This window comes from Phragmites australis, chromosome 6 (genome assembly GCF_958298935.1).
Source record: "Phragmites australis chromosome 6, lpPhrAust1.1, whole genome shotgun sequence".
In the NCBI taxonomy this organism is placed as follows: domain Eukaryota; kingdom Viridiplantae; phylum Streptophyta; class Magnoliopsida; order Poales; family Poaceae; genus Phragmites; species Phragmites australis.
Genome location: NC_084926.1, coordinates 19,250,613 through 19,270,053, shown reverse-complemented (window position 1 = coordinate 19,270,053; position 19,441 = coordinate 19,250,613). Strand labels below are relative to the sequence as shown.

The window sequence follows — 19,441 nt, the reverse complement described above, 5'->3', positions numbered from 1 at the left end:
ACACGAGATGTTTTACTTTCATTAGACTATCCCAGAAGTAGGAGTCACCTGTTTTTGCCTTCAATCTGTGAAAGGGATTTGGACCCTATATATTTGTTCCACAGCTTATTTTGTCAGAGCCCGTCTTCGGTTGGTAATTTATATAACCATTTGGAAAGGAGAGCGAAGTTGTGGATCTCAGGGTTCTAGATCCCTAGTCCTTCCCGGTTCCTTGGTTTGCAAAGGACTATCCATTTTGCTAGTTGGTACTTCTTTTTCTGGCTATCGCTTTGCCAGTAGAATCTGAAGTGAAAGTAGTCGAGCTTTTTGAGTACTCCACAGGGAATATGGAAGAAGGACATTATATATGCAAGTTAGCAGTTGAGGACTGAGTTTAGAAGGACTAGCATGCCATCCGTGGTAAGGTACTTAGTCTTCCAACTGCTCAGCCTGCTTCCAATGTGTTCTTCTACTCCTTTCTAGTATAAATTTCTTAGTTTACGATAATGAACTGGGATACCTAGATAGCGTAGGGTAGCTCACCCTTTGCACATCCGAATATCTCTGCATATTGATTATTTTTGTCTTGTGCCGAACCAAAACAGAACAATGCACTTTTATTGAAGTTTATTTTTAGTCATGAGAGCTACTCGAATGCACAGAGCAATAGCTTCATATTTTTCGCCTTATCCAAATCATCCTCCATGAAGAGTATGGTGTCATCGGTGTATTGAATAATTGAAAGCCCATTGTCTACAAGATGGGGTACAATTCCTTCAACTTGGCATTCTTCTTTTGCTCTCTTGATTAGAACTGCTAACATAGATGCGACGATGTTGAACAGTATAAGAGAAAGCAGATCCCCTTGATAGAGGCCCTTTTTTGTTTGGAATAATTGGTCGGTTTCATCATTCACTTTGACTGCCATGCTTCCCCTGGAAATAATTGTTTCAACCCAAGAGCACCATTTGGACGAAAAACCTTTCATCCGGAGGGATTGCAAGAGAAATGGACATTTGACTTTGTCATGGTCCTTTTCGAAATCTATTTTGAGTATTACCTCACTCTTCTTTTTACAGTGGAATTCATACATTGTCTCATGTAAAATGACAACCCCTTCTAAAATGTTCGACCCCGAATGAAGGTCGTCAGTGTGGGACAAATTATATGGTTCACAACGCTGTTTAGTCTGTTGGTAGCTATTCTAGTGAAAATCTTGACGCTAACATCTAACAAGCAGATCTGCTTATATTGTTGTATGTGGCAAGCTTCTTTAGTTTTTGGTAAGAGCGTGAATGCGTGATCACTCCAAAGTTTAGGTTGTGGATCGGTATATTCTCACAATGTATTTTGTGGAAAATTTTCATCTAATCATCCTTGATGATGTCCCAGAATTTCTGGTAGAACCTTGCCAGGAAACCATCTGGTCCCAATGCTTTATTATGCTCCATTTGGAAAATGACATCACACACTTCCTTTTCAGTGAAGGGGGTAGTAAGGAGCTCATTTTCATTATCAGTCACACGGGTGATGTCATATGTCATTGATTTCGACATGGAAATGTGGAAATTCACCGGTGGTCTAAAAAGCTCCTTATAATACTTAGTTATATGGACCTTTAGCTGATTTGGCCCGTTAATTTTTCCTTCATCCTGTTCTAGATATATGATACGTTTTTTCCTATGTTTTCCATTTGTAACCATTTGGAAATATTGCATATTATTGTCCCCATAGAGGATTTTATCAACTTTGATTTGTTGGTGTCATTTAGTCTCCTCTTCTTGGAGCAGCTTAATCAATTTTTTATTGGAAATATTTTAGCAATTAATCTCACTTTCAGTAAGACAACGGAGTTCTGACAATTTGTCAAGCTCATCAATGATCATCAGAAGTATTTGTTTTTCTTGTTTATAAACTCCACTAGCATGAGCAACCCATCCTCTAAGATGTCACCTTAAAGCCCCGATTTTCCGTGTCCATTTTTGGATAGGATTCCTTCCACCCGTTGGCCGGTTCCATGCCTCTTTTACTTACTCTGCAAAACCTTAGCGACCGAGCCATCCAAGCTCGAATTTAAAAGGTTTGCGACACCTAGATTGGAGTGTGATCAGACACGGACGTCTGCTCCCAGACCTGTCTATTAACCAGTGGTCATTAGTGAGATCTAATGTGCGGCCAGAATTCACGGTCTGCGCTTGATCAAATCAACCCTTGATCGATTGAATCAATTCATCAATACTAACGAATGTGCGGCCAGAATTTTCTCAAAAATTGAAGAAGTGCGGCCAGAACGATCAGGCCTGATCCAATCAACGTTGCAACGATGATGCAAGTCATGCAACACTACAGCTTCTTAGATCAGCAGCAAGAAGAAATTGCATGCTGTCGGTTCTCAGAACCCTTGCAAATTCAGCACGGAACTCCCATTTTACTTCTGTTAGACGCTTCGTAATCCAAACATTTGAAATTTTTAAATTTGAATTCTGAAATCCCCTGAACTGAATAGGGGAACGGGAACCTCCTCAGCGCTAGTTTCTCTATTTTCTGATAATACCTGAGTTCCTGTTGTCGGTTTTTGTACAGTTTACTACTACTTTGTTCAGAGCATGTGATGGTCCCTAGCACGGTCTAAGCACCGCCTAAAGTTTTCAAATTCTCTTCTCCCTCAATGAACCGACTAAACAATTGCCATTTTCTTGCTAAAGAAAAACTAAACTGAGCAAAAACGGCAGATTTCAAGTTTGAATATTTTGGAAAACCTTATATCAAGCAAAAACAAGTCAGACCTTACCCAGTAACAACCAAGGGCTTGAATGCATAGAGCAATCTCCCTCTTCCAAGCAGAACAGATTAGCTGAGGTCCAGTTTGGACCCCCGAGTGGAACTCTATTGCAGAGAACTTGCAGGAGCACATACAGGGAATAAAGACGATTTTAATCAAAGATGAAACAAAATGTAATGAAATAGAATGTAAGACCATCTCCAGTAAATACTCTAAAAATTCATCTCCTATAGCACTATTATATTATCCCCTAACATTATTATAGCATTTCTTATTTTTTTCATCTTCAGCAACTACCCTATTTACTACCTTCCATTACTCTTTTTCTTTCTTCAGATCTACAATCATACACTATGAACAGTGATACAGATCTCTATTCCATCGGCAAATTTGCCATTCACTAGCTGCTACAATGTCACGGCTGCATCACTATAGCATCGAAAGCGGGCTCTGCTGGAGGGCGATACAGCCAGCAGCAAGCTCTGCTGGAGAGCGATACAGCCAGCAGCAAGCGGCAAAACCAGCGGCACAGTGCTGCGACTGTATATTGCGGGATCTGCTAGAGCCCTAAGAAGATACATAGTTTCTTCCTGACCTAAGCTTCTAATAGCTTCGAGCACAATTCGATAGTTAAGCTGTTCCAACAAGAAATTAGCAGTAAAACGGCGGCGACAAGTCTGTGAGGCATCAGCAACTCAGCAAGTAATGTGACCGCTACTGGCAACACTGTGCAACTAAAGTGGTAGAAAACTGGGAGAAAGATGCTGACCAAAACAATGACTTAATTTTATCATGCATCTCATTAGTATTGCATCAAAATCTACACACATACACTGCCTCCTTCGTGATGAGGGTTTCCATCCCATGACTCCTGATCAGGCACACGCAACCATTGGTTACAGATAATCTCTTCCAATCTTAACAGGCTGAAATTAGTGATACAAATCCGCAACGTTGATCTCCACTTTAGAAAGGCAAAAGCTGAACGTCAGTGACTCTGAAACACCTGAATTACAAAATAATGCAATCCCATTTCATCAGCTTTCGAACATAAATCATAAGAGGTAAGTAAATGTGTAGCAGTCAGAATAACAGGATTAAAGGCCATATGAAAAGGTTCCCCTAAATTAATCTTCGGAATCAGAGGTACTGCAGAAGCATTCCTATGATTAGCCCACTTTGTAACATTTCAAGGAGTGAAATACATGATGAAGCATCTGTCAGATTAAACATTACAATTGACCAGGACAATGCTGCATGTTTGACAGTTGAAAGAAAACTTAATCATAGCATGGTTCAAAATATTTGGCTGAATGCCTGAACTAGAAGATCAGTAACTAATTCCCAATGTAACCATGAATCTTCAATCTATTAGTATTATATAACTTTGTGACTACCATAAATAATCGCATAAATACATCGGAAATATAGAAACAAAAAAGAACTGTAATATGCTATTGTCATTTCCGCCTTAAGTAGGCAACAAAAGTAGAACTGCTGGAGATAAAGAAGATGAGGTGTTGAGTTAGCAAAATCAGTAGCATTCAGTACCATGCTGTCATTTCTTTTATAATTATTCAAAAATCAGTATAAATAGTAGCTGTACTCTCTCTCCTTAATAGTTATTCTGGTATTACAGAATAAGCATCAGAATGCTGATTCCAGTTTGGATGGGATATGACAGAAAAGTTGCCAAACCATGAAACATTTTTATGGCTAAATTACCAAATATTAGGCATCAAAGATGACAATGCTGAAAATACCACCAAAGGAAGATGCAATACTAAATCAGGAAACACCATAGTTGACACATTGCAATAACCAATAAAGTTTGAAGTGTATGGATCTCCACTGGCAGAAAGTGGCAGAAAAAAATCTTACTGTCTGGTAATACATTTTTAATTAGCCATGGAGGATGCTTTGCTCCATAACTTCACTAAACAATGGATGAAAACAAAGGTAAACAGAACTAGAATTACTACCAGGCTCAAACAAAACATATTAGTGATGATTGTTCTACTAAAAACAAGTACAAAAAATGAAACGAAATACGGTACAAAAGTGAGGCTATTTCCTTCTGATTTGAACTCTCACGTTTAACTCCATGATAAACATAGCTTGCAATCTCTAGCGCTGTTACATAACAATAAGGATTGGAGAACCAAAAGAAAAGGAGAGAGAGAGAGTGGAAACTAAAACAACAATATCCCTAAGTCACAAAATGCTCTGACTTTGTGGATAGCCAAGCAAGTATGCAATTGCCATACCACCAACTCTTATCTGAACCTTCAAGAAGTAGTCGATATCTTGGCCTTCATATCAAGGTTCTCCTTGTCATTAATCGGCTTGGTTGTTTGATTCCTGATCCTCTTGATCTTGGGGCTTTCCAGTCCCTTGTGTGTGAACCCATACAGCCGAAGCACCTGGTTATCTGCAAAATTAAATGCTCGCTCCATGCTCTTGAGGCAGCGCTCCACTGGGTAATCACCATAGCTCCCGCACGGCTTGCACCCGACAAAGTGCGTCACGAACGGCCACCGCTCATCCCCGAGCCCTGGGTGGTGGTTCTCCATCATCTCCTCATACTTATCCACCAGGCCAGCCCAGAAGCCGTGCAAGTAGTATGAATTCTCTATGAACACCTTATCCATCCACTTCTCCTTCTGCGACAGCAAGAGGTATATCAGTGCAGACTGGTCGTCGGCCTCGAACGCTGGCCGACCCTTGAGGTTCGCAGTGAGTATCTTCCCGGCCTTGTCACGGATGAACCCCTTGGGCCCCATTGGCGCCCACGCATCCAGGAGGTCGAGTGACCACTGGGAATTCCGGAAGAGGAAGCTGCCGGTGTTGAGCGCGATCCAGGAATGCTTATCGAAGAGGAGGTCCTGGTACCCGTGGATGATGAGGTTGTGATTGTCGTATCGTGACAGTGGCAGCTCAAACGCCATGTCGGTGAAGAGCGCGTCGCTGTCCATCCACCAGATCCACTCGACCTCCGGGTGGGAGAGCATGAGGCGTCGAAGCAGCGGCAGCTTGGCCCAGTAGCCTGCGAGCTCGGTGTCGAGGTGCGCGAGGTTGTGGACGATCTCGACGCCGTGGAGGCGGCAGTAGTCGATCTTATTCTTGGTGGTCTTGAGCAGGTAGTGGTCACCGAGCGGGTTGTCGCAGGGTCCCGGCTGCGAGCCGGTGACGAGCATGATTCTCGGCTTCCCTCCGGCGACAGTGGCTGGGAACCCAGGGTTCCGCGCGAGCCACCTGCGCCTTTGCTCGTCCCATCCGGAGATCTTGGGCCCGAGCGCGTACTTCTCCACCGCGGCCGCGTACGCCGCGTTGGCCTCGGCAGCGCTGAGCGCGGTGGCGTTGAACCCGGCGGCGGCGCCGAATTCGCCACCCTCGTCGGGGTCCGGGTCGGAGTCGGAGCGGATCTCGCGGAGGATGCGGTCGATGTCCTCGACGGCCTTGGCGCTGCTGAGCGCGTCGGCGTCGGAGGGCTGCGAGGGGAGGGAGAGGTTGAGGCCGATGGTGCCCCGGAGGACGAGGATGGTGACGAGGCCGCAGAGCACGGTGATCTTGAGGTTGTTGAAGGTGCGGTGGATCTTGCGCGACCGGCTGTGGTGGCTGCTCAGCGGCGTCGCCCCTCGCGGCCGCTGCGCCGTCATCGGCAAACCCCCTCCCCCGCCGCCTCCGCCCCCCTTGCCGTTGTACCCCATCCCCTCCTGCCCCATCCCCGCCGCGGAATCCCTCGGATTTATTATAGCTTGCTCCGGGTTCCCCGGCTGGCGCCGCGAGTTGGGGTCTGGGAGCGCGTGGACGAGTGTCACATGAGCAGAACGGCGCCGCGCCCCGCGGTGAGAAATTGAGAATGGGAGATGGGATCGGGGGAGGCTGGTAGGGTCGGGTGGGGTTGGGAATGGAACGGGGGAGAGGGAGAGGGGGAGCGGTGTGTATAGAATTTTTTAAGTAATATTATTTTGTTGGAAATTATAAAAATATAATTAAAAATTAAAAAATTGTAGATATAAATATCAATCGGCATTCCGATGGCTGACTAGCCATTTATCGGTAATGAGAGTATTGACATCTCATTTGGTACATAGGTGCAAGTGGAGCGAGAGACTATCAGTACACAAAGAGGATATGATCTATTAGCATTTCTTAATGTGTCAGATGTGATGTTAGCATTCCGATCGACTATAGTTAACCAGTCGACAATTGGAGTGCAAACTGAAATCTATATCTATGTAATTTTTTATTTTGAATTATATTTTTATAATTTGTAATAAAATAGTATTATTTAAAAAATTCTGTTCGTGTCCTTTTCTCTTCACGGCTTTGGCTGTCGGCCGTGGTGGCGGTGCGGACGTGCGCCCGTACCGAACCAGGTGGCGGACCGGCGTCGCAGCCCACGCAGGCGCGTTTTGTTGTTTGTCTGACCGTTCGTGCGTGCGCGCGACTCCGGGCCGGCAAGCCGCAGGCCCAGCGCAGCAGCGTATCACGCACGAATTTATTAGCCTCCGCTTGGGTTATTCTACTCGTCTCGGCGGATGGCGAGGTCTCGGGGTACGGCGAGGAATTAACTGCAGCACGGTGCGATTTCCCAGCTGGAGCGCCGTCCTTGGTGCCTCGACGGCTTTGACTAGTAGTACTGCTGCGGTCCTGTGCTCCTGTTGGTGATCGAGCGTCGACTTCTACCACGGTGATCATTTCGCTCAGTGCGTCGTCTTGTTGCGTTCTTCACACTGGCAAGGTAAAAGCACGATGAATCTGGAATTACTACCAAATTACTCTTCCCTCCGTTCCTTTCCTATTCCTGAGTTTAAAATCTAAAATTTATCTTTCTCTTTTACCTGATGCTATAGGATTTCAATAAGAAATGCATACATTGTTTTCTTTTTCATGCTATGTTTTACAAGTTGAAAATTTTCTTTGTTTTGTTTGATATTATAGAACCTCGTGGGGAGAGGTAATATAGTTTTGGAAAGCACGTAACTTAATCTACTATTTTTACCCAAAAAAAACTTGCCAACATGTATTTTTTTGGTACCTCATGTGTAGAGACATGTGAATATGCATGCGAGACTTAAGAGTAATTATTCTATTTAAGAACCTCAACATGTCATTTTAGCTTGAAACCCCTTTACAAGTTAATTTGTCATATTTACACCCCTATAAAGTTCGCTCTATTTGCAGAACTCCCTTCCATGTTTTTTTCCCTAGAAAAAGGATCTCTCTTTTACTTCAACCTGCATCCCACAGACCTACAAAGGCTACAAAGAGATTATGCTGTGATAACAGAAGTGGTATCACTTGTGTGAATCACCAAAATTCCCAAGAAAATGCTTTCAAATGGGATCAGAATCAACCAAAGAATATTATTCCACTAAAATGTACATTGTGTCAAATTATAATAGCTATACAAAATCATAATAGCGACCTGCAATTCTGATGTCCACTATATGTGCCACTGTAATGTACAGTACCCAGTTGTCCTGGATCTGTTCCAATAATGCCATACGTGACCTCCTGAGGCCCAATTTATTGGCAATAACATTTCCACAAAAGAAGACCAACACTTGCATACACAGATATTTACGAAGCAAGATGGACTCCCCTGGAAACGAAGCAGATGCTGTACAAGCTACATGCTGTGAAGCTGACGAGTCAAGAACATATTTCAGTTAGGACAAATCTTGAGTATCAGGAGCAGGACTACAGACCTTGAGTTAGATAGGGCCATACCAAATGAGTCGTTTCCTCAACAGCCACCTGGAACAAGCCTTGCTAGTTTGTCTGCTGCGAGCTTCACAGTTTTGGCGTTTCCATTTTGTTTGGCAGCAGCACAAAGTAAACTCCAGGCTGACGCACCAGATTCAGAAGGGACTACACTATCAATGAAATGCTCTGCTTCCTTGAACATCCCAGCACGGCCCATGACCTCAATCATGTGTGAGTAATGCCCCTCTGAAGGCTGTATTTTGTAAACCTCAGTCATAGATGAAAAGAACTTGAAGGCTTCATTCACAAGACCGATTTTCGCACAGGCCTTCAGCGCAAATAAGAATGCTAGTGAACTGGGACACTTCTCCATCCTTAACATCTGCACAAACAGGCGAATAGCAGTCTCCGGACAGCCATTTTCTACATTAGCCGAGATTATTGAGGTCCAAGAAGATGCGCTCTTGTCAGACATATATCTGAAGGCATCAAATGCATGTCTGAGGCTACCACAATTGGAGTACATGTCGATAAGGCGGTTGCTCATAGAAGCTTTAGAAGCAAGGCCACGCTTGATAATATAGGCATGTGCTTGCAAACCTTCATCAAGAAGTTCCAGTTTCCCGCATGAATTCAAGATCAGACATGCAGTATGGTAGTCAAGCTCTACACCACAATGTTGGATAACATGAAAAAGATTAACTATTCCAACATGATCATCAACTTGAGCAAATGCTTCAACCAATGTACCCCAAGATATCTCATGGTTTGAGAGTGATAAGCACAATTTCAGAGCCAGGTGGTACTGACCTTGTCTTAAGTAAAAGCTAATCAAGCTTTTCAGAATAGAACTATTGGTTCCATAACCATTTCGAATCGAGTTGCTATGGATCTCCATGCAACTTACAACATCTCCTAGAGCCATACATGCCGTAAGTGCAGCAGTGTAAGTGAATTCGTTAGGCTGCACATGCTCCAACTGCATCTTCCTAAACAAATGCATTGCTCTTTCATACTGACCATTCTGACAGTTGCCTGAGATTACTGCAGACCATGCAGCTGTACCTGGATCCTTGGTTCTTGAAAACAGAAGTTGTGATTCTTCCAAAGAACCACATTTAACATACATGCCAATCAGTGAACTAGTAACAAAGGAATCTGGATTCATGTCAAACTTTAAAATGCAGGCATGTAACATCCTTCCCGATGCCAAATCTAGATCAGAAGCACATGCCTTCAAACTGCTGGCCACTATGAACTGATCCAGCTTTCCCTGGACCAACAAATAGTACCGTAGCATCCTCAAGGGAAACATACAGGGCTTCTTCTGAAGAGTGGCCCGATTGACATACATATCCATGAGAGCGCTCATGACATGCTTATCCGAGTCCAAACCCGCTCTAATGAGGTAGCCATGTATTTCCCTACCAAGCTCAAAAGCACATCTTCTGGTAACAACATGGAGAATGCTGCCCAGTGTAAACTCATCACATTCTGCACGTTCAAACATCATAGCACGAAAATGATCTAAAGCCTCCTTGTCAAACAGGTTATCTGCATAGCTCTGAATGATGGTGTTCCAAGATATCAAATCCTTGGCATTCATCTCATCAAACACCTTTCGCATCAGATGCAGTTCCCCAGATCTTCCGTAGAAACCGATCAGACAATTCTCCAAGAACTGACTACCGACCAACCCCATCTTGATCATGCAGCAATGCAGCTGATGCCCCAATCCCACATGGCCCAAACTCGAAGCTGCCCTGAGTGCGATAGACAAAGTGAAAGCATCGCATGCGATGCCATCCTGCACCATTTCCGTAAACAGCATCAGCGCCTCAGCATCGAAGCCGTTCTCGGTGTAGGCGCTGAGCATGGAGGTCCAAGAAACCAAATCCGGCGCGGCGATGCCATCGAACACCTTCTCGGCGCAGCTCAGCGAGCGGCAGCTTGCGTACATGGTGACGAGACCGTTGGCCACGAAGAGGTCGGCGCCCACGTATCCCAGCTTGGCAACGGCGCCGTGGAGCTGCCTGCCGAGGCGGATGCTCCCGACGGCGGCGCAGGCGCGCAAAGCAACGGAGAAGACGAAGGCATCCGGTCTGAGGAGCAGCTCAAAGAAGCGGAGGAGGAGAGTGAGCGCCTCGGAGGCCGGGCCGTGGGTGGCGTACCCGGACATGAGAGCGGTCCAGGGGACCAGGGACCGACCGGGCGCCGGCATTGCGTCGAACACCTCCCGCGCGGGCCGCATGCGCCCTGCGCGCGCGTGGGCACGGAGCAGCGAGAGCTGCTGCTGCGCGGCGGTGGGACCTGTAGAATTTGGGACGGCCGTGTTGTGCCTGTGGCCACGGCTCTTGCGGAGGGAGACGTGGGTGGTGACGCTGCTGCAGACGCAGTAGGAGCGCGGGAGCAAGGGAGGAGGAGGCGCCATTGCAGCGCGATGTAGAGTGGCGATCGGGGAGGGAGGGAGGATTCGAGTGGAGTGGACAGAAAGAAGTGGGGGATAAGGTGCAGTGCAGGTGGCCTCGCTGCCCTCTGGGCCTCATGAAGTGGGCTCGTGAAGTGCTAGGCGGTGGGCTCGGGTCAAATCAAGGCCCACGGCTCGGGGATGCCTTAGGCTTCGCTGTGACACCGTGGTCGCCGGCGAGATGCACCGGGACGTGAGCAGGGACCCAGACAGAGGAGGAAGAGAAGCTTGAGCAAGGGAAAGAATTAGGGCAAATTTTCTTTTTCATTTGTTAATTCTCAAGCATACAGTACATATCCGGTTATATATCGTCCTCACTCATACTACCCTCACGACCCCATACACACAACATACCACACAGCTAACGCTAGCTCATCACCCGATTCCCAGTTCGGTTATTTGCCCACTTCATCACCTGTCTGAATATATTGTTCATTGTCACTCAGTTGTCGCCCGAGTGACATCTCCCCGCTGCAAAGGTTGCTTGGCCTCAAGCAACAGAACGAGGAGACCTTTTCTTCATGACATAGAAATCCTTCCAAGTAGCATATTCAACTGGCAAATTCGTCCATTTCATGAGCACCTGTGGCACCATGTATCGGGATCCTCTGACTTCAGTTGTGTGAAGTCGGAGGAGCACAGTGAACTGAGTCTTGGTAGACAATGATTTACGGTCTGTCACTATAGCATATCCATTGTTCGCTAGATACTGTAGTAATATTGTAGCACGATTACACTATTTGAACAACTACTATAGCACAAGGCTTGGATCGTTTATTTTTGATCCAATGGCTCAGGCCCATTTGAAGTCACCTGACTTTAAAAATGAGTGAAGTCAGAGGATCTCGGGGCGTGGCACCGCATGTCCTCCTTTCTTCACTAGTCACATGTCCACAACCGACTCTAGCTTGACAATATTGGCTTCCAAATCTAGCACATGTGGAAGAGTAGAATATACATGTGTGTAATCTGGGGTGAATGGCTTCAGTTGAAAAACGTGAAACACTGGGTGGATCTCACTGGTTGCTGGTAACTCCAATTTGTAGGTTGCAACACCGTTTTTCTCCATCACCTAATAAGGTTCATAATACTTGGATATCAGTTTAGGGAAAGGGCAATTTTCTATTGATGTCTAAGCATATGGTTGGAGCTTGAGGAATACCTATTCTACCACTTGATATTCCTTGTCAGAGCGTTTGCGACCGTCATATATCTTCATTCTATTTTGTGCTATTGCCATATGCTCCTTTAGTGCAGTTGTATGAGCCTCTTTGTCTCTATGCAGACCAGTCACTAAAGAAGTAGCAGTGTGGTAGAAATATGGCAGCTGTTACCTGAGGATCATAACCATATAAAGCTTAAAAGGGTGAATATCCCGGAGCTGAATGGAAGCTTGAGTTGTACCAGAATTCTGCTAATGGTAGCCACATTCTCCACTATATAGGTGATTCACTGATAACACATATGAGGTACATCTCAAGGCATTGATTGACTCTTTCAGTCTGTCCATCAGTCTGAGGATGATAGGTTGTGCTCAACAATAATTTGGTGTCTAGCAGCTTGAACGATTCCTTTCAAAATGCACTAGTGAAGATCTTATCTCGATCTGACACTATAGAACGAGGAACTCCATACAATTTCACCACATTGTCCAAGAAAAGTCTAGCTACACCCTGAGGAGTATATGGGTGTTTTGCAGGTAAGAAATGAGCATATGTAGGGAAAGGGTCTACAATTATTAGGATAACCTCATAGCCTTCTTATTTAGGAAAACCCTCAATGAAATCCATAGCAGTATCCTGCCATGCTCCCTCATGAATAGGCAAAGTTGTAGGAGACCAGCTGGGTGCTTTCTGTCATGCTTGGCTTGTTGACATATGTCACATTCTAAAATGTTAATCATGCAATTAAGCATGCATAATCATCATGAAAATTATTTCTACATATTTATTTATTAAATTAAGTTTCAAACGCATTTCAAAAGTACTTAGGAGATGATCTAGAGCTCTTTAGGAAAGCTCTAAATACTTTGAAGAAGAAAAAGAATAGAAAAAGGAAGAAAAAGGGAAAAGACAGTTCCAGCGGTCTGATCGGGATTATCCACGGTCTGATAGCCAGAAGCAGCCACGTGAGCTTTTCACAGTCTGACTGGTAGCTCCTGTGGTCTGACCGCCATAGTGTAGAGCGTCCACTTAAGTAAATCAACCAACTCTCTCTCTCTCTCTCTCTCTCTCTCTCTCTCTCTCACTTCGCACTCTCACTCACTCTCTTCACACAAACCGAGGAAGAGAAGGAAGAGGACAACCCCGATGACTGAATTTTTATGGAGGGCACTTTCCCAAGCTTCCCGAGGACTTCCCTAAGCTCATCCCCTTCATCCTCTTCACCGGAGACGTCTTCCACACGAGTCATCCACCTCAAGCTTACGCACCACCCCGGAACCCGATCTCCAAATCGGAGCCTCCTCAAAGTGGACCCCTTTGCTAGAAAGTTTCCCTACGTCGAGGTGAGACACTCACTGCCCTTGCCTCATCATTCCTAAACTCTACTTGGTCCCATTCCCAATTAGGCCCAACCTCAACCCTAGCATAAAGCTTGTCCATGGAGTTTCCTGAGTTTAGCTCGGTGAATGTCATCCAAATCACCCTAGAACACTCCACTAGTCTCATAGAGTATTTTGGTGCTCTTCATGGTTGAAGGAAACGTCAGAGCCTTCAGCGATGACCTTGCCGAGGTGGCGCTAGCAGGGTCCAGTGGTTTGACCGTCACCATATCGTTGGTCTGAACGCCAAGGCCCAAATCTCTCTACACGTCGGCGGTTTGATCGCCGCTCCACCGCCGGTCTGACCGCCAGCTATTCAAAGCTTTATGCACTTAGGTTGTCTTATCCGAGGCTCAAACTTTTTCTAACCCAAATTGTTTAGCGTTCCTTTGCAAATATTTTTGAAACATGACGTTTTATTATTGTTCGAGCATGCATCATATGCACAATTTTTCGTTGTTCACTTGTTTATGCGGTGTATTCTTAATTCGTTTAGAGAGTGTCACGCCGACGGTCCAAGCGGTTGAAGATGACACTGGACCACCGGAGTTCTGTGAGTGCTGTACAAGTAGCGTCAGGCAAGCACCAGAGCAACAAGATAAGTATCTAAGCATACTCACCCCACTACTTTGGATTGATTATGTCTAATATGATAAATTATGCTTTATGTATGTTTGCATGATTAGTGTTCCAGAGTCGGGTGATATGGGTAGAACCTATGTTGATGCATTATCTTAATCTTGATATTGTTGTTGATCTTTATCCTTGTAACCTGGGTATGATAATGTTAATTTCTAAGTTCAAAAGTTAACCAAAATGCTTAGCAATGCATAGATCCTCGGTAGAAGTCGAGTGGTGGTTCAACCATTGCTAGTGAGCTTAGGGCTTACTTATGGTTCATAATGATGATGACATTAGAATGGATGAATTGTGAAGATGAGGCGAGATATGGACGGTGCTCGAGGTAGGTCGGGAGAGAAACCCAGATGCCATAAACTGTTTGCATCGTTTAAACATCGATCGTTGTTACAGTTGACTCTAGCAATTTCTGTACTAACCACATGTCGATCTAATGGTAAGATAAGCTGATTATTATACGTTATACTGACGCTTGTCTTGCGTCCCTATAACTCGTAAGAAAAAAGAAAAGAAGAAGCAAGGTGGCGGAGAGCCAGAGGTGTCCGGGACATGCTCGCGGTAACCCCGGTGCCATAGGGGCATGTGCAAGTGGGTAGTTCTGGGTACGAGAAAGGTTGACACGAGTACCCCCTTATATGAGCATGTGTGGTCACACAAGCTGAATGGTTCTCGAGTCGTGTGGATAAAGATGCACCCCTGCAGGATGTAAGAAGAATTCAAATTGCCACGCTCTCGGTCATGAACATGGTTATGTCCATTTGCAACAGTAATAGAGTCACGAATGTGGGATAATATGATATGACATGTTGAGATGTGGTTGAGATGATTCTGTTATGGATATGTTTATGATAGTTCAGTTACATATAGGTTCATATTGAGGATTACAGGGTAGAAATGTACATGTGGTTAGAAATATATGCTCACATATTTGTGTCAAAACTGCTTTTATATATGAACTTTACTTAACTTTATGGTCGATCCTTACTACTTTATATGTACATAATATGGATTAAGTCTAGTGAGTACCTTCGTACTCACGCTGCCCTTTCAGGTGTTATCGACATCGAGGAGGTAGTGTTCGGCTACTTCTTGCCCGCCCATGTAGGTGACAGGGATGAGTAGTGTAAACTATTTGGATGGCGTTATTTTAGTGTGAATCCTAAGGGCATATGACTCCACCTATCTTTTATTGTTGATAATGTTTTCTTCCACTACGTAGTTTCTCTTTCGTCTAGGTGATGATCTGTTTATTGTCTTCCTAGCTCTCTTTTGTTGTAAATTATCAGAAATTATTAATACTTAAAGACTTGTAATATATTTTCAATTACTCGCTCTTTATTAAGCTTTGTTGTGATTATATATGTTGGAATGGTGTGTGTTCTGATCTTGAACACGAAACACACGTCGGGACTACCGAAATGGTATTCTGGTTAATCATTGTAGTCATGATTATGTAATTGATCAATTTAATAATTAATTAAAATACTATTTGGATGGTTCTTCACAACATATAGTACATCGTTTAACAAAATCCTCTACATCTCTTCTCAATCTATCCCAAACAAATACACGTGTGATTCTATTGTATGTTGGTAAGATACCAAAGTGACCTCCCATAGGACTAGAATGCATTGCTACTATTGCTACTATCAGTGTAGTCCTCAGAGCTGAATTCTCCCCTACCCAAATTTGCTCTTTATGCCTTATGATGCCATGGTTCAAGGTGAACTCTTGATCATCAGTTTGCTCAATGGCTAATTTTTGGAGCAGTTGTTGAGCTTTACTGTTAGTCATATATGAGTTAAGCACCTCTTGAACCCACTGAGGCTTGACTTCAGTCAATGTGGATACAACCATAAAATGACTCACTTTTGATAAAGTATCAGCTGCAATATTGTCTTTGCCTTGTCTTTAGACAATTTTGAACTGAAGCCCCATCAACCTTGTCATAGCTCTTCTCTACATGTTAGATTGTAAGGTTTGTTCTTCTAGATATCACAAACTCTTATGATCCACTGATAATGAACTCTTTATATTGCAAATAGGGTCTCCATTTCTCCACTGGCATAATAAGTGACATGAATTCTTTCTCATATATAGGTACATTTTTGTGCACTTCGCTTAAGGCTTTGCTAAGGAATGTTATAGGTCTATCTTGTTGCTTAAGAATAGCTTCCAACCCATAATCAAAAGCATTTGTCTCTATGATAAATATTTCCTGAAAATTAGGAAGATCCAAGACTGGGGTGCTTACCATAGCTTGTTTAAGTGCTAAGAAAGCATGTTGGTCCTAATCAATCCATTGGAACTGCTTCTTCTTTAGCAGATTAGTCAATTGCTTGACAATCAACCTAAAATATTTTACAAACTTCCTGTAATAGCTAGTGAGCCCTAGGAACCCCCTCAATTTTTTTGACTGAAGCAGGATTGGCCAATTCACCATGGCGTCAATTTTACTATGATCATTGGCCACTCCATGTACTAAAATGATATGGCCAAGATATTCCAATTAATGCTGAGCAAAGGAACATTTAGACCTTTTGATTTAGAATTGGTGCTCTCTCAATTTTGACAGCACTGGCCTCAGATGAGTGACATGAAGCTCCAAATGAGGATTGTACACTAATATATCATCTACAAAGACCAAGACAAACTTTCTGAGAAAGTGTCCCAGAATGTCATTCATCACACATTTGAATGTAGCGGGAGTATTTGTTAATCCAATTCTTCTATTGCCATTCTCACTTGATGGTAACCAGCTCTCATGTCCAATTTGGTGAAGAATTGTGTGTTTGCTAGTTCATCCAATATTTTATCAATAATTGGCATTATGAATCTGTTCTTGATTGTTAATGAGTTCAACTTCCTATAATCCACACAAAACCTCCAAGAGCCATCATTCTTTTGAACTAATAAAACTGGAGAAGCAAAAGGACCAGTGCTAGGTACAATGAGACCAGCTGCTAACAGTTCACTCACCTGACATTCAATTTCATCTTTGTAGTGAAGTGAGTATCTATAAGGTTTGAAATTCACAGGTGTGGCTCCTGGTAGCAGAGCGATTGCATGATCATAAATTCTTGGAGGAGGTAACTACTTTGGTTCAACAAATACATCCTTGAATTCTTGCAAGAGCTATTCTACAGCTATATATATGGGATTAGTTTGATTTTCAAGATAGATTTCCACCACAGCCACTGCCCACACTTCATTGCCTTGGCACCACTTAACAAATCTGTCAGCTGGCAGTTCACTTATCCCAAGTTTTGGTTGAGGTATGCCCTAAAGTTTTACTGTCTTGGTTTCCCAATTACAAACCATTGAACTACGTAGTTTAAGTCAATAATAACCCAAAATAGCATCATAGGCTCCTAATTTCAGGACTCTCATATTGGTGGTGAAAGTATTACCTTGACACCACTACTCCAGTTCAGGTACTTGTGTATTGCTAATTAGAGTGTCTCCATTTGCAAGCTTCACATGTACTGGTAATGTGTCCCTGGGAACAATCACTCTTGCCAAGAAAGAGGACTTGACAAAACTGTGAGAACTGCCACTATCTATCAATACTAGCATGACTTGATTGATGACTGAGCTCTGATTCTCATAAACTGGACATCCTCAGTACCTGCTATAGCATTCATAGATAACTGTCCAAATTTTATAGGTAAGTAATCCTCCTTGTCCAACTAGTGCAGAATATCATCAGTGAGTTCAATGTGCATAACATTAACTGCTAAAGCATTGGCTTGAGCCTTTGGCCTCTTGGAACACTTTTCCAAATGTGAAGGATCAAATTGATCACCACAATAGTAGCAGAGTCCATTTGCTCTTCTATAATCCCTCAATTGCCTCTCCTTCCATAATGCAATTGCCTCTCCTTCCATAATGCTCCAGTAGGATTTGAGGGCTTGATGTCATATTTCTAGGAAAGAGTAGATATTATATTTGTGTCAATATTGTTTTGGAATTTGAACTTCCCTTTGTCCAACACCTACTCCTGCACTCGGGCAAGCAGCACTACTATATCCACAGTGGCTAGAACATGACATTGTATTGTACACCTTATCTCAGATTTCAGACCTTTCACAAAATGGGACACAAATGTCATCTCATTGTATCCAATGTTATGCATAGATACTTGGTAACGAATGTCCTCAAATTCCTTAGCATACTCCTCTATTGTCCCCTTTTGCTTCAAATCTAACAATTGTTCTATAGCTCTTCTATAGTCATCTGCTCCAAATTTTTCCTCTATAGACCTGATGAACTGATCCCAACTGCCTAGACCATGAGTAAGCTTATACCCATCTAACAGCATTACCTTCCATATGCAAGGAGGCTGCTGTGATCCACATCATTTTACTGAAATTATAGATCCAAAAGTAATCGATACACTTATCCTTCCAAATTCGAGGGTTCTCACCACTGAACATTGGGAAGGATAGCTTGGGAAGTGAATTGCACGGTAAACTCACTGCATCTCCGGATCAGTAACCATTGTAACATGAACGATTAGTGGGTGACTTACCTAGTGGTGTTGGGAATCCTGGGTGCTCGTGATGTGGTAGCGGTGGACGGAGCTGCTCGTCATTGTGCGGCACCACCATCTGCTCCACGATCAGTTGGCCACCATTTGGCATGTGGTCTCCATCTGCTTTGCCATGAGCTGTTAATCATGCGTGATCTGCCCGACCGCCTTAGTGTGGAGGTCCAATTGTTGTTGAGTAGTTGTGAACACACTGATTTGTGCACACACCAGATCAATATTCTCCATGATGTGCTCCCACCAGTTGTCATCCTTCTTCTCCGCGACCGCCATCGCCACCGGGATTAATTCCATTGCACCGATGGTGTTAGGGGAGCCATGGTGATCGAACCTCAAACCAAGCCAACTAGTTTGGGATTTACAGGATGTCAAAGGTTGCCCAGCATAAGCCGGATCTCCAATCTCAACTAATCCACACCAGAATTTTATAGCTCCAAGTCAAAGGAATAGATCGATCCACCACCAGTGAGGCGTTGGCCGAGGACCGACATCTCTGATACCACCTGTCACACCCATGGTCGCTGGTGAGATGCACCGGGACGTGAGTAGAGAGCCATATAGAGGGGGACGAGAAGCTTGAGCAACGGGAAAGAACTGAGGCAAATTTTCCTTTTCATTTGTTAATTCTCAAGCACACTATATAGGTCCGGTTATATACTCCAGGCTCACTCACACTACACTCAAGGCCCCATGCACACAACACACCATCCAGCTAACGCTAGCTCGCCACCTGATTCCCGGTTTTGTTACTTGCCCGCTTCACCACTT

The 19,441-nt window shown here is 44.0% G+C and overlaps 2 protein-coding genes across 2 annotated transcripts; both read right to left on the bottom strand.

Moving 5' to 3' along the window:
- Window positions 1-4,800: 4,800 nt before the first annotated feature.
- On the bottom strand, window positions 4,801-6,677 carry LOC133922050 (probable glycosyltransferase 2). The gene has a single exon (XM_062367208.1). The coding sequence runs from the start codon at window positions 6,484-6,486 to the stop codon at window positions 5,050-5,052; it is 1,437 nt and encodes a 478-aa protein (XP_062223192.1). The 5' UTR covers window positions 6,487-6,677; the 3' UTR covers window positions 4,801-5,049.
- A 1,409-nt stretch (window positions 6,678-8,086) lies between these two features.
- Window positions 8,087-10,972, bottom strand: LOC133922049 (pentatricopeptide repeat-containing protein At3g53360, mitochondrial-like). The gene is made up of 2 exons (XM_062367207.1): window positions 8,501-10,972; window positions 8,087-8,414 (listed from the first exon to the last, which is right to left on the bottom strand). Exon 1 carries the CDS (start codon window positions 10,905-10,907, stop codon window positions 8,517-8,519), a length of 2,391 nt encoding a protein of 796 aa, XP_062223191.1. The 5' UTR covers window positions 10,908-10,972; the 3' UTR covers window positions 8,087-8,414; window positions 8,501-8,516.
- Between the last annotated feature and the right edge of the window lie 8,469 nt (window positions 10,973-19,441).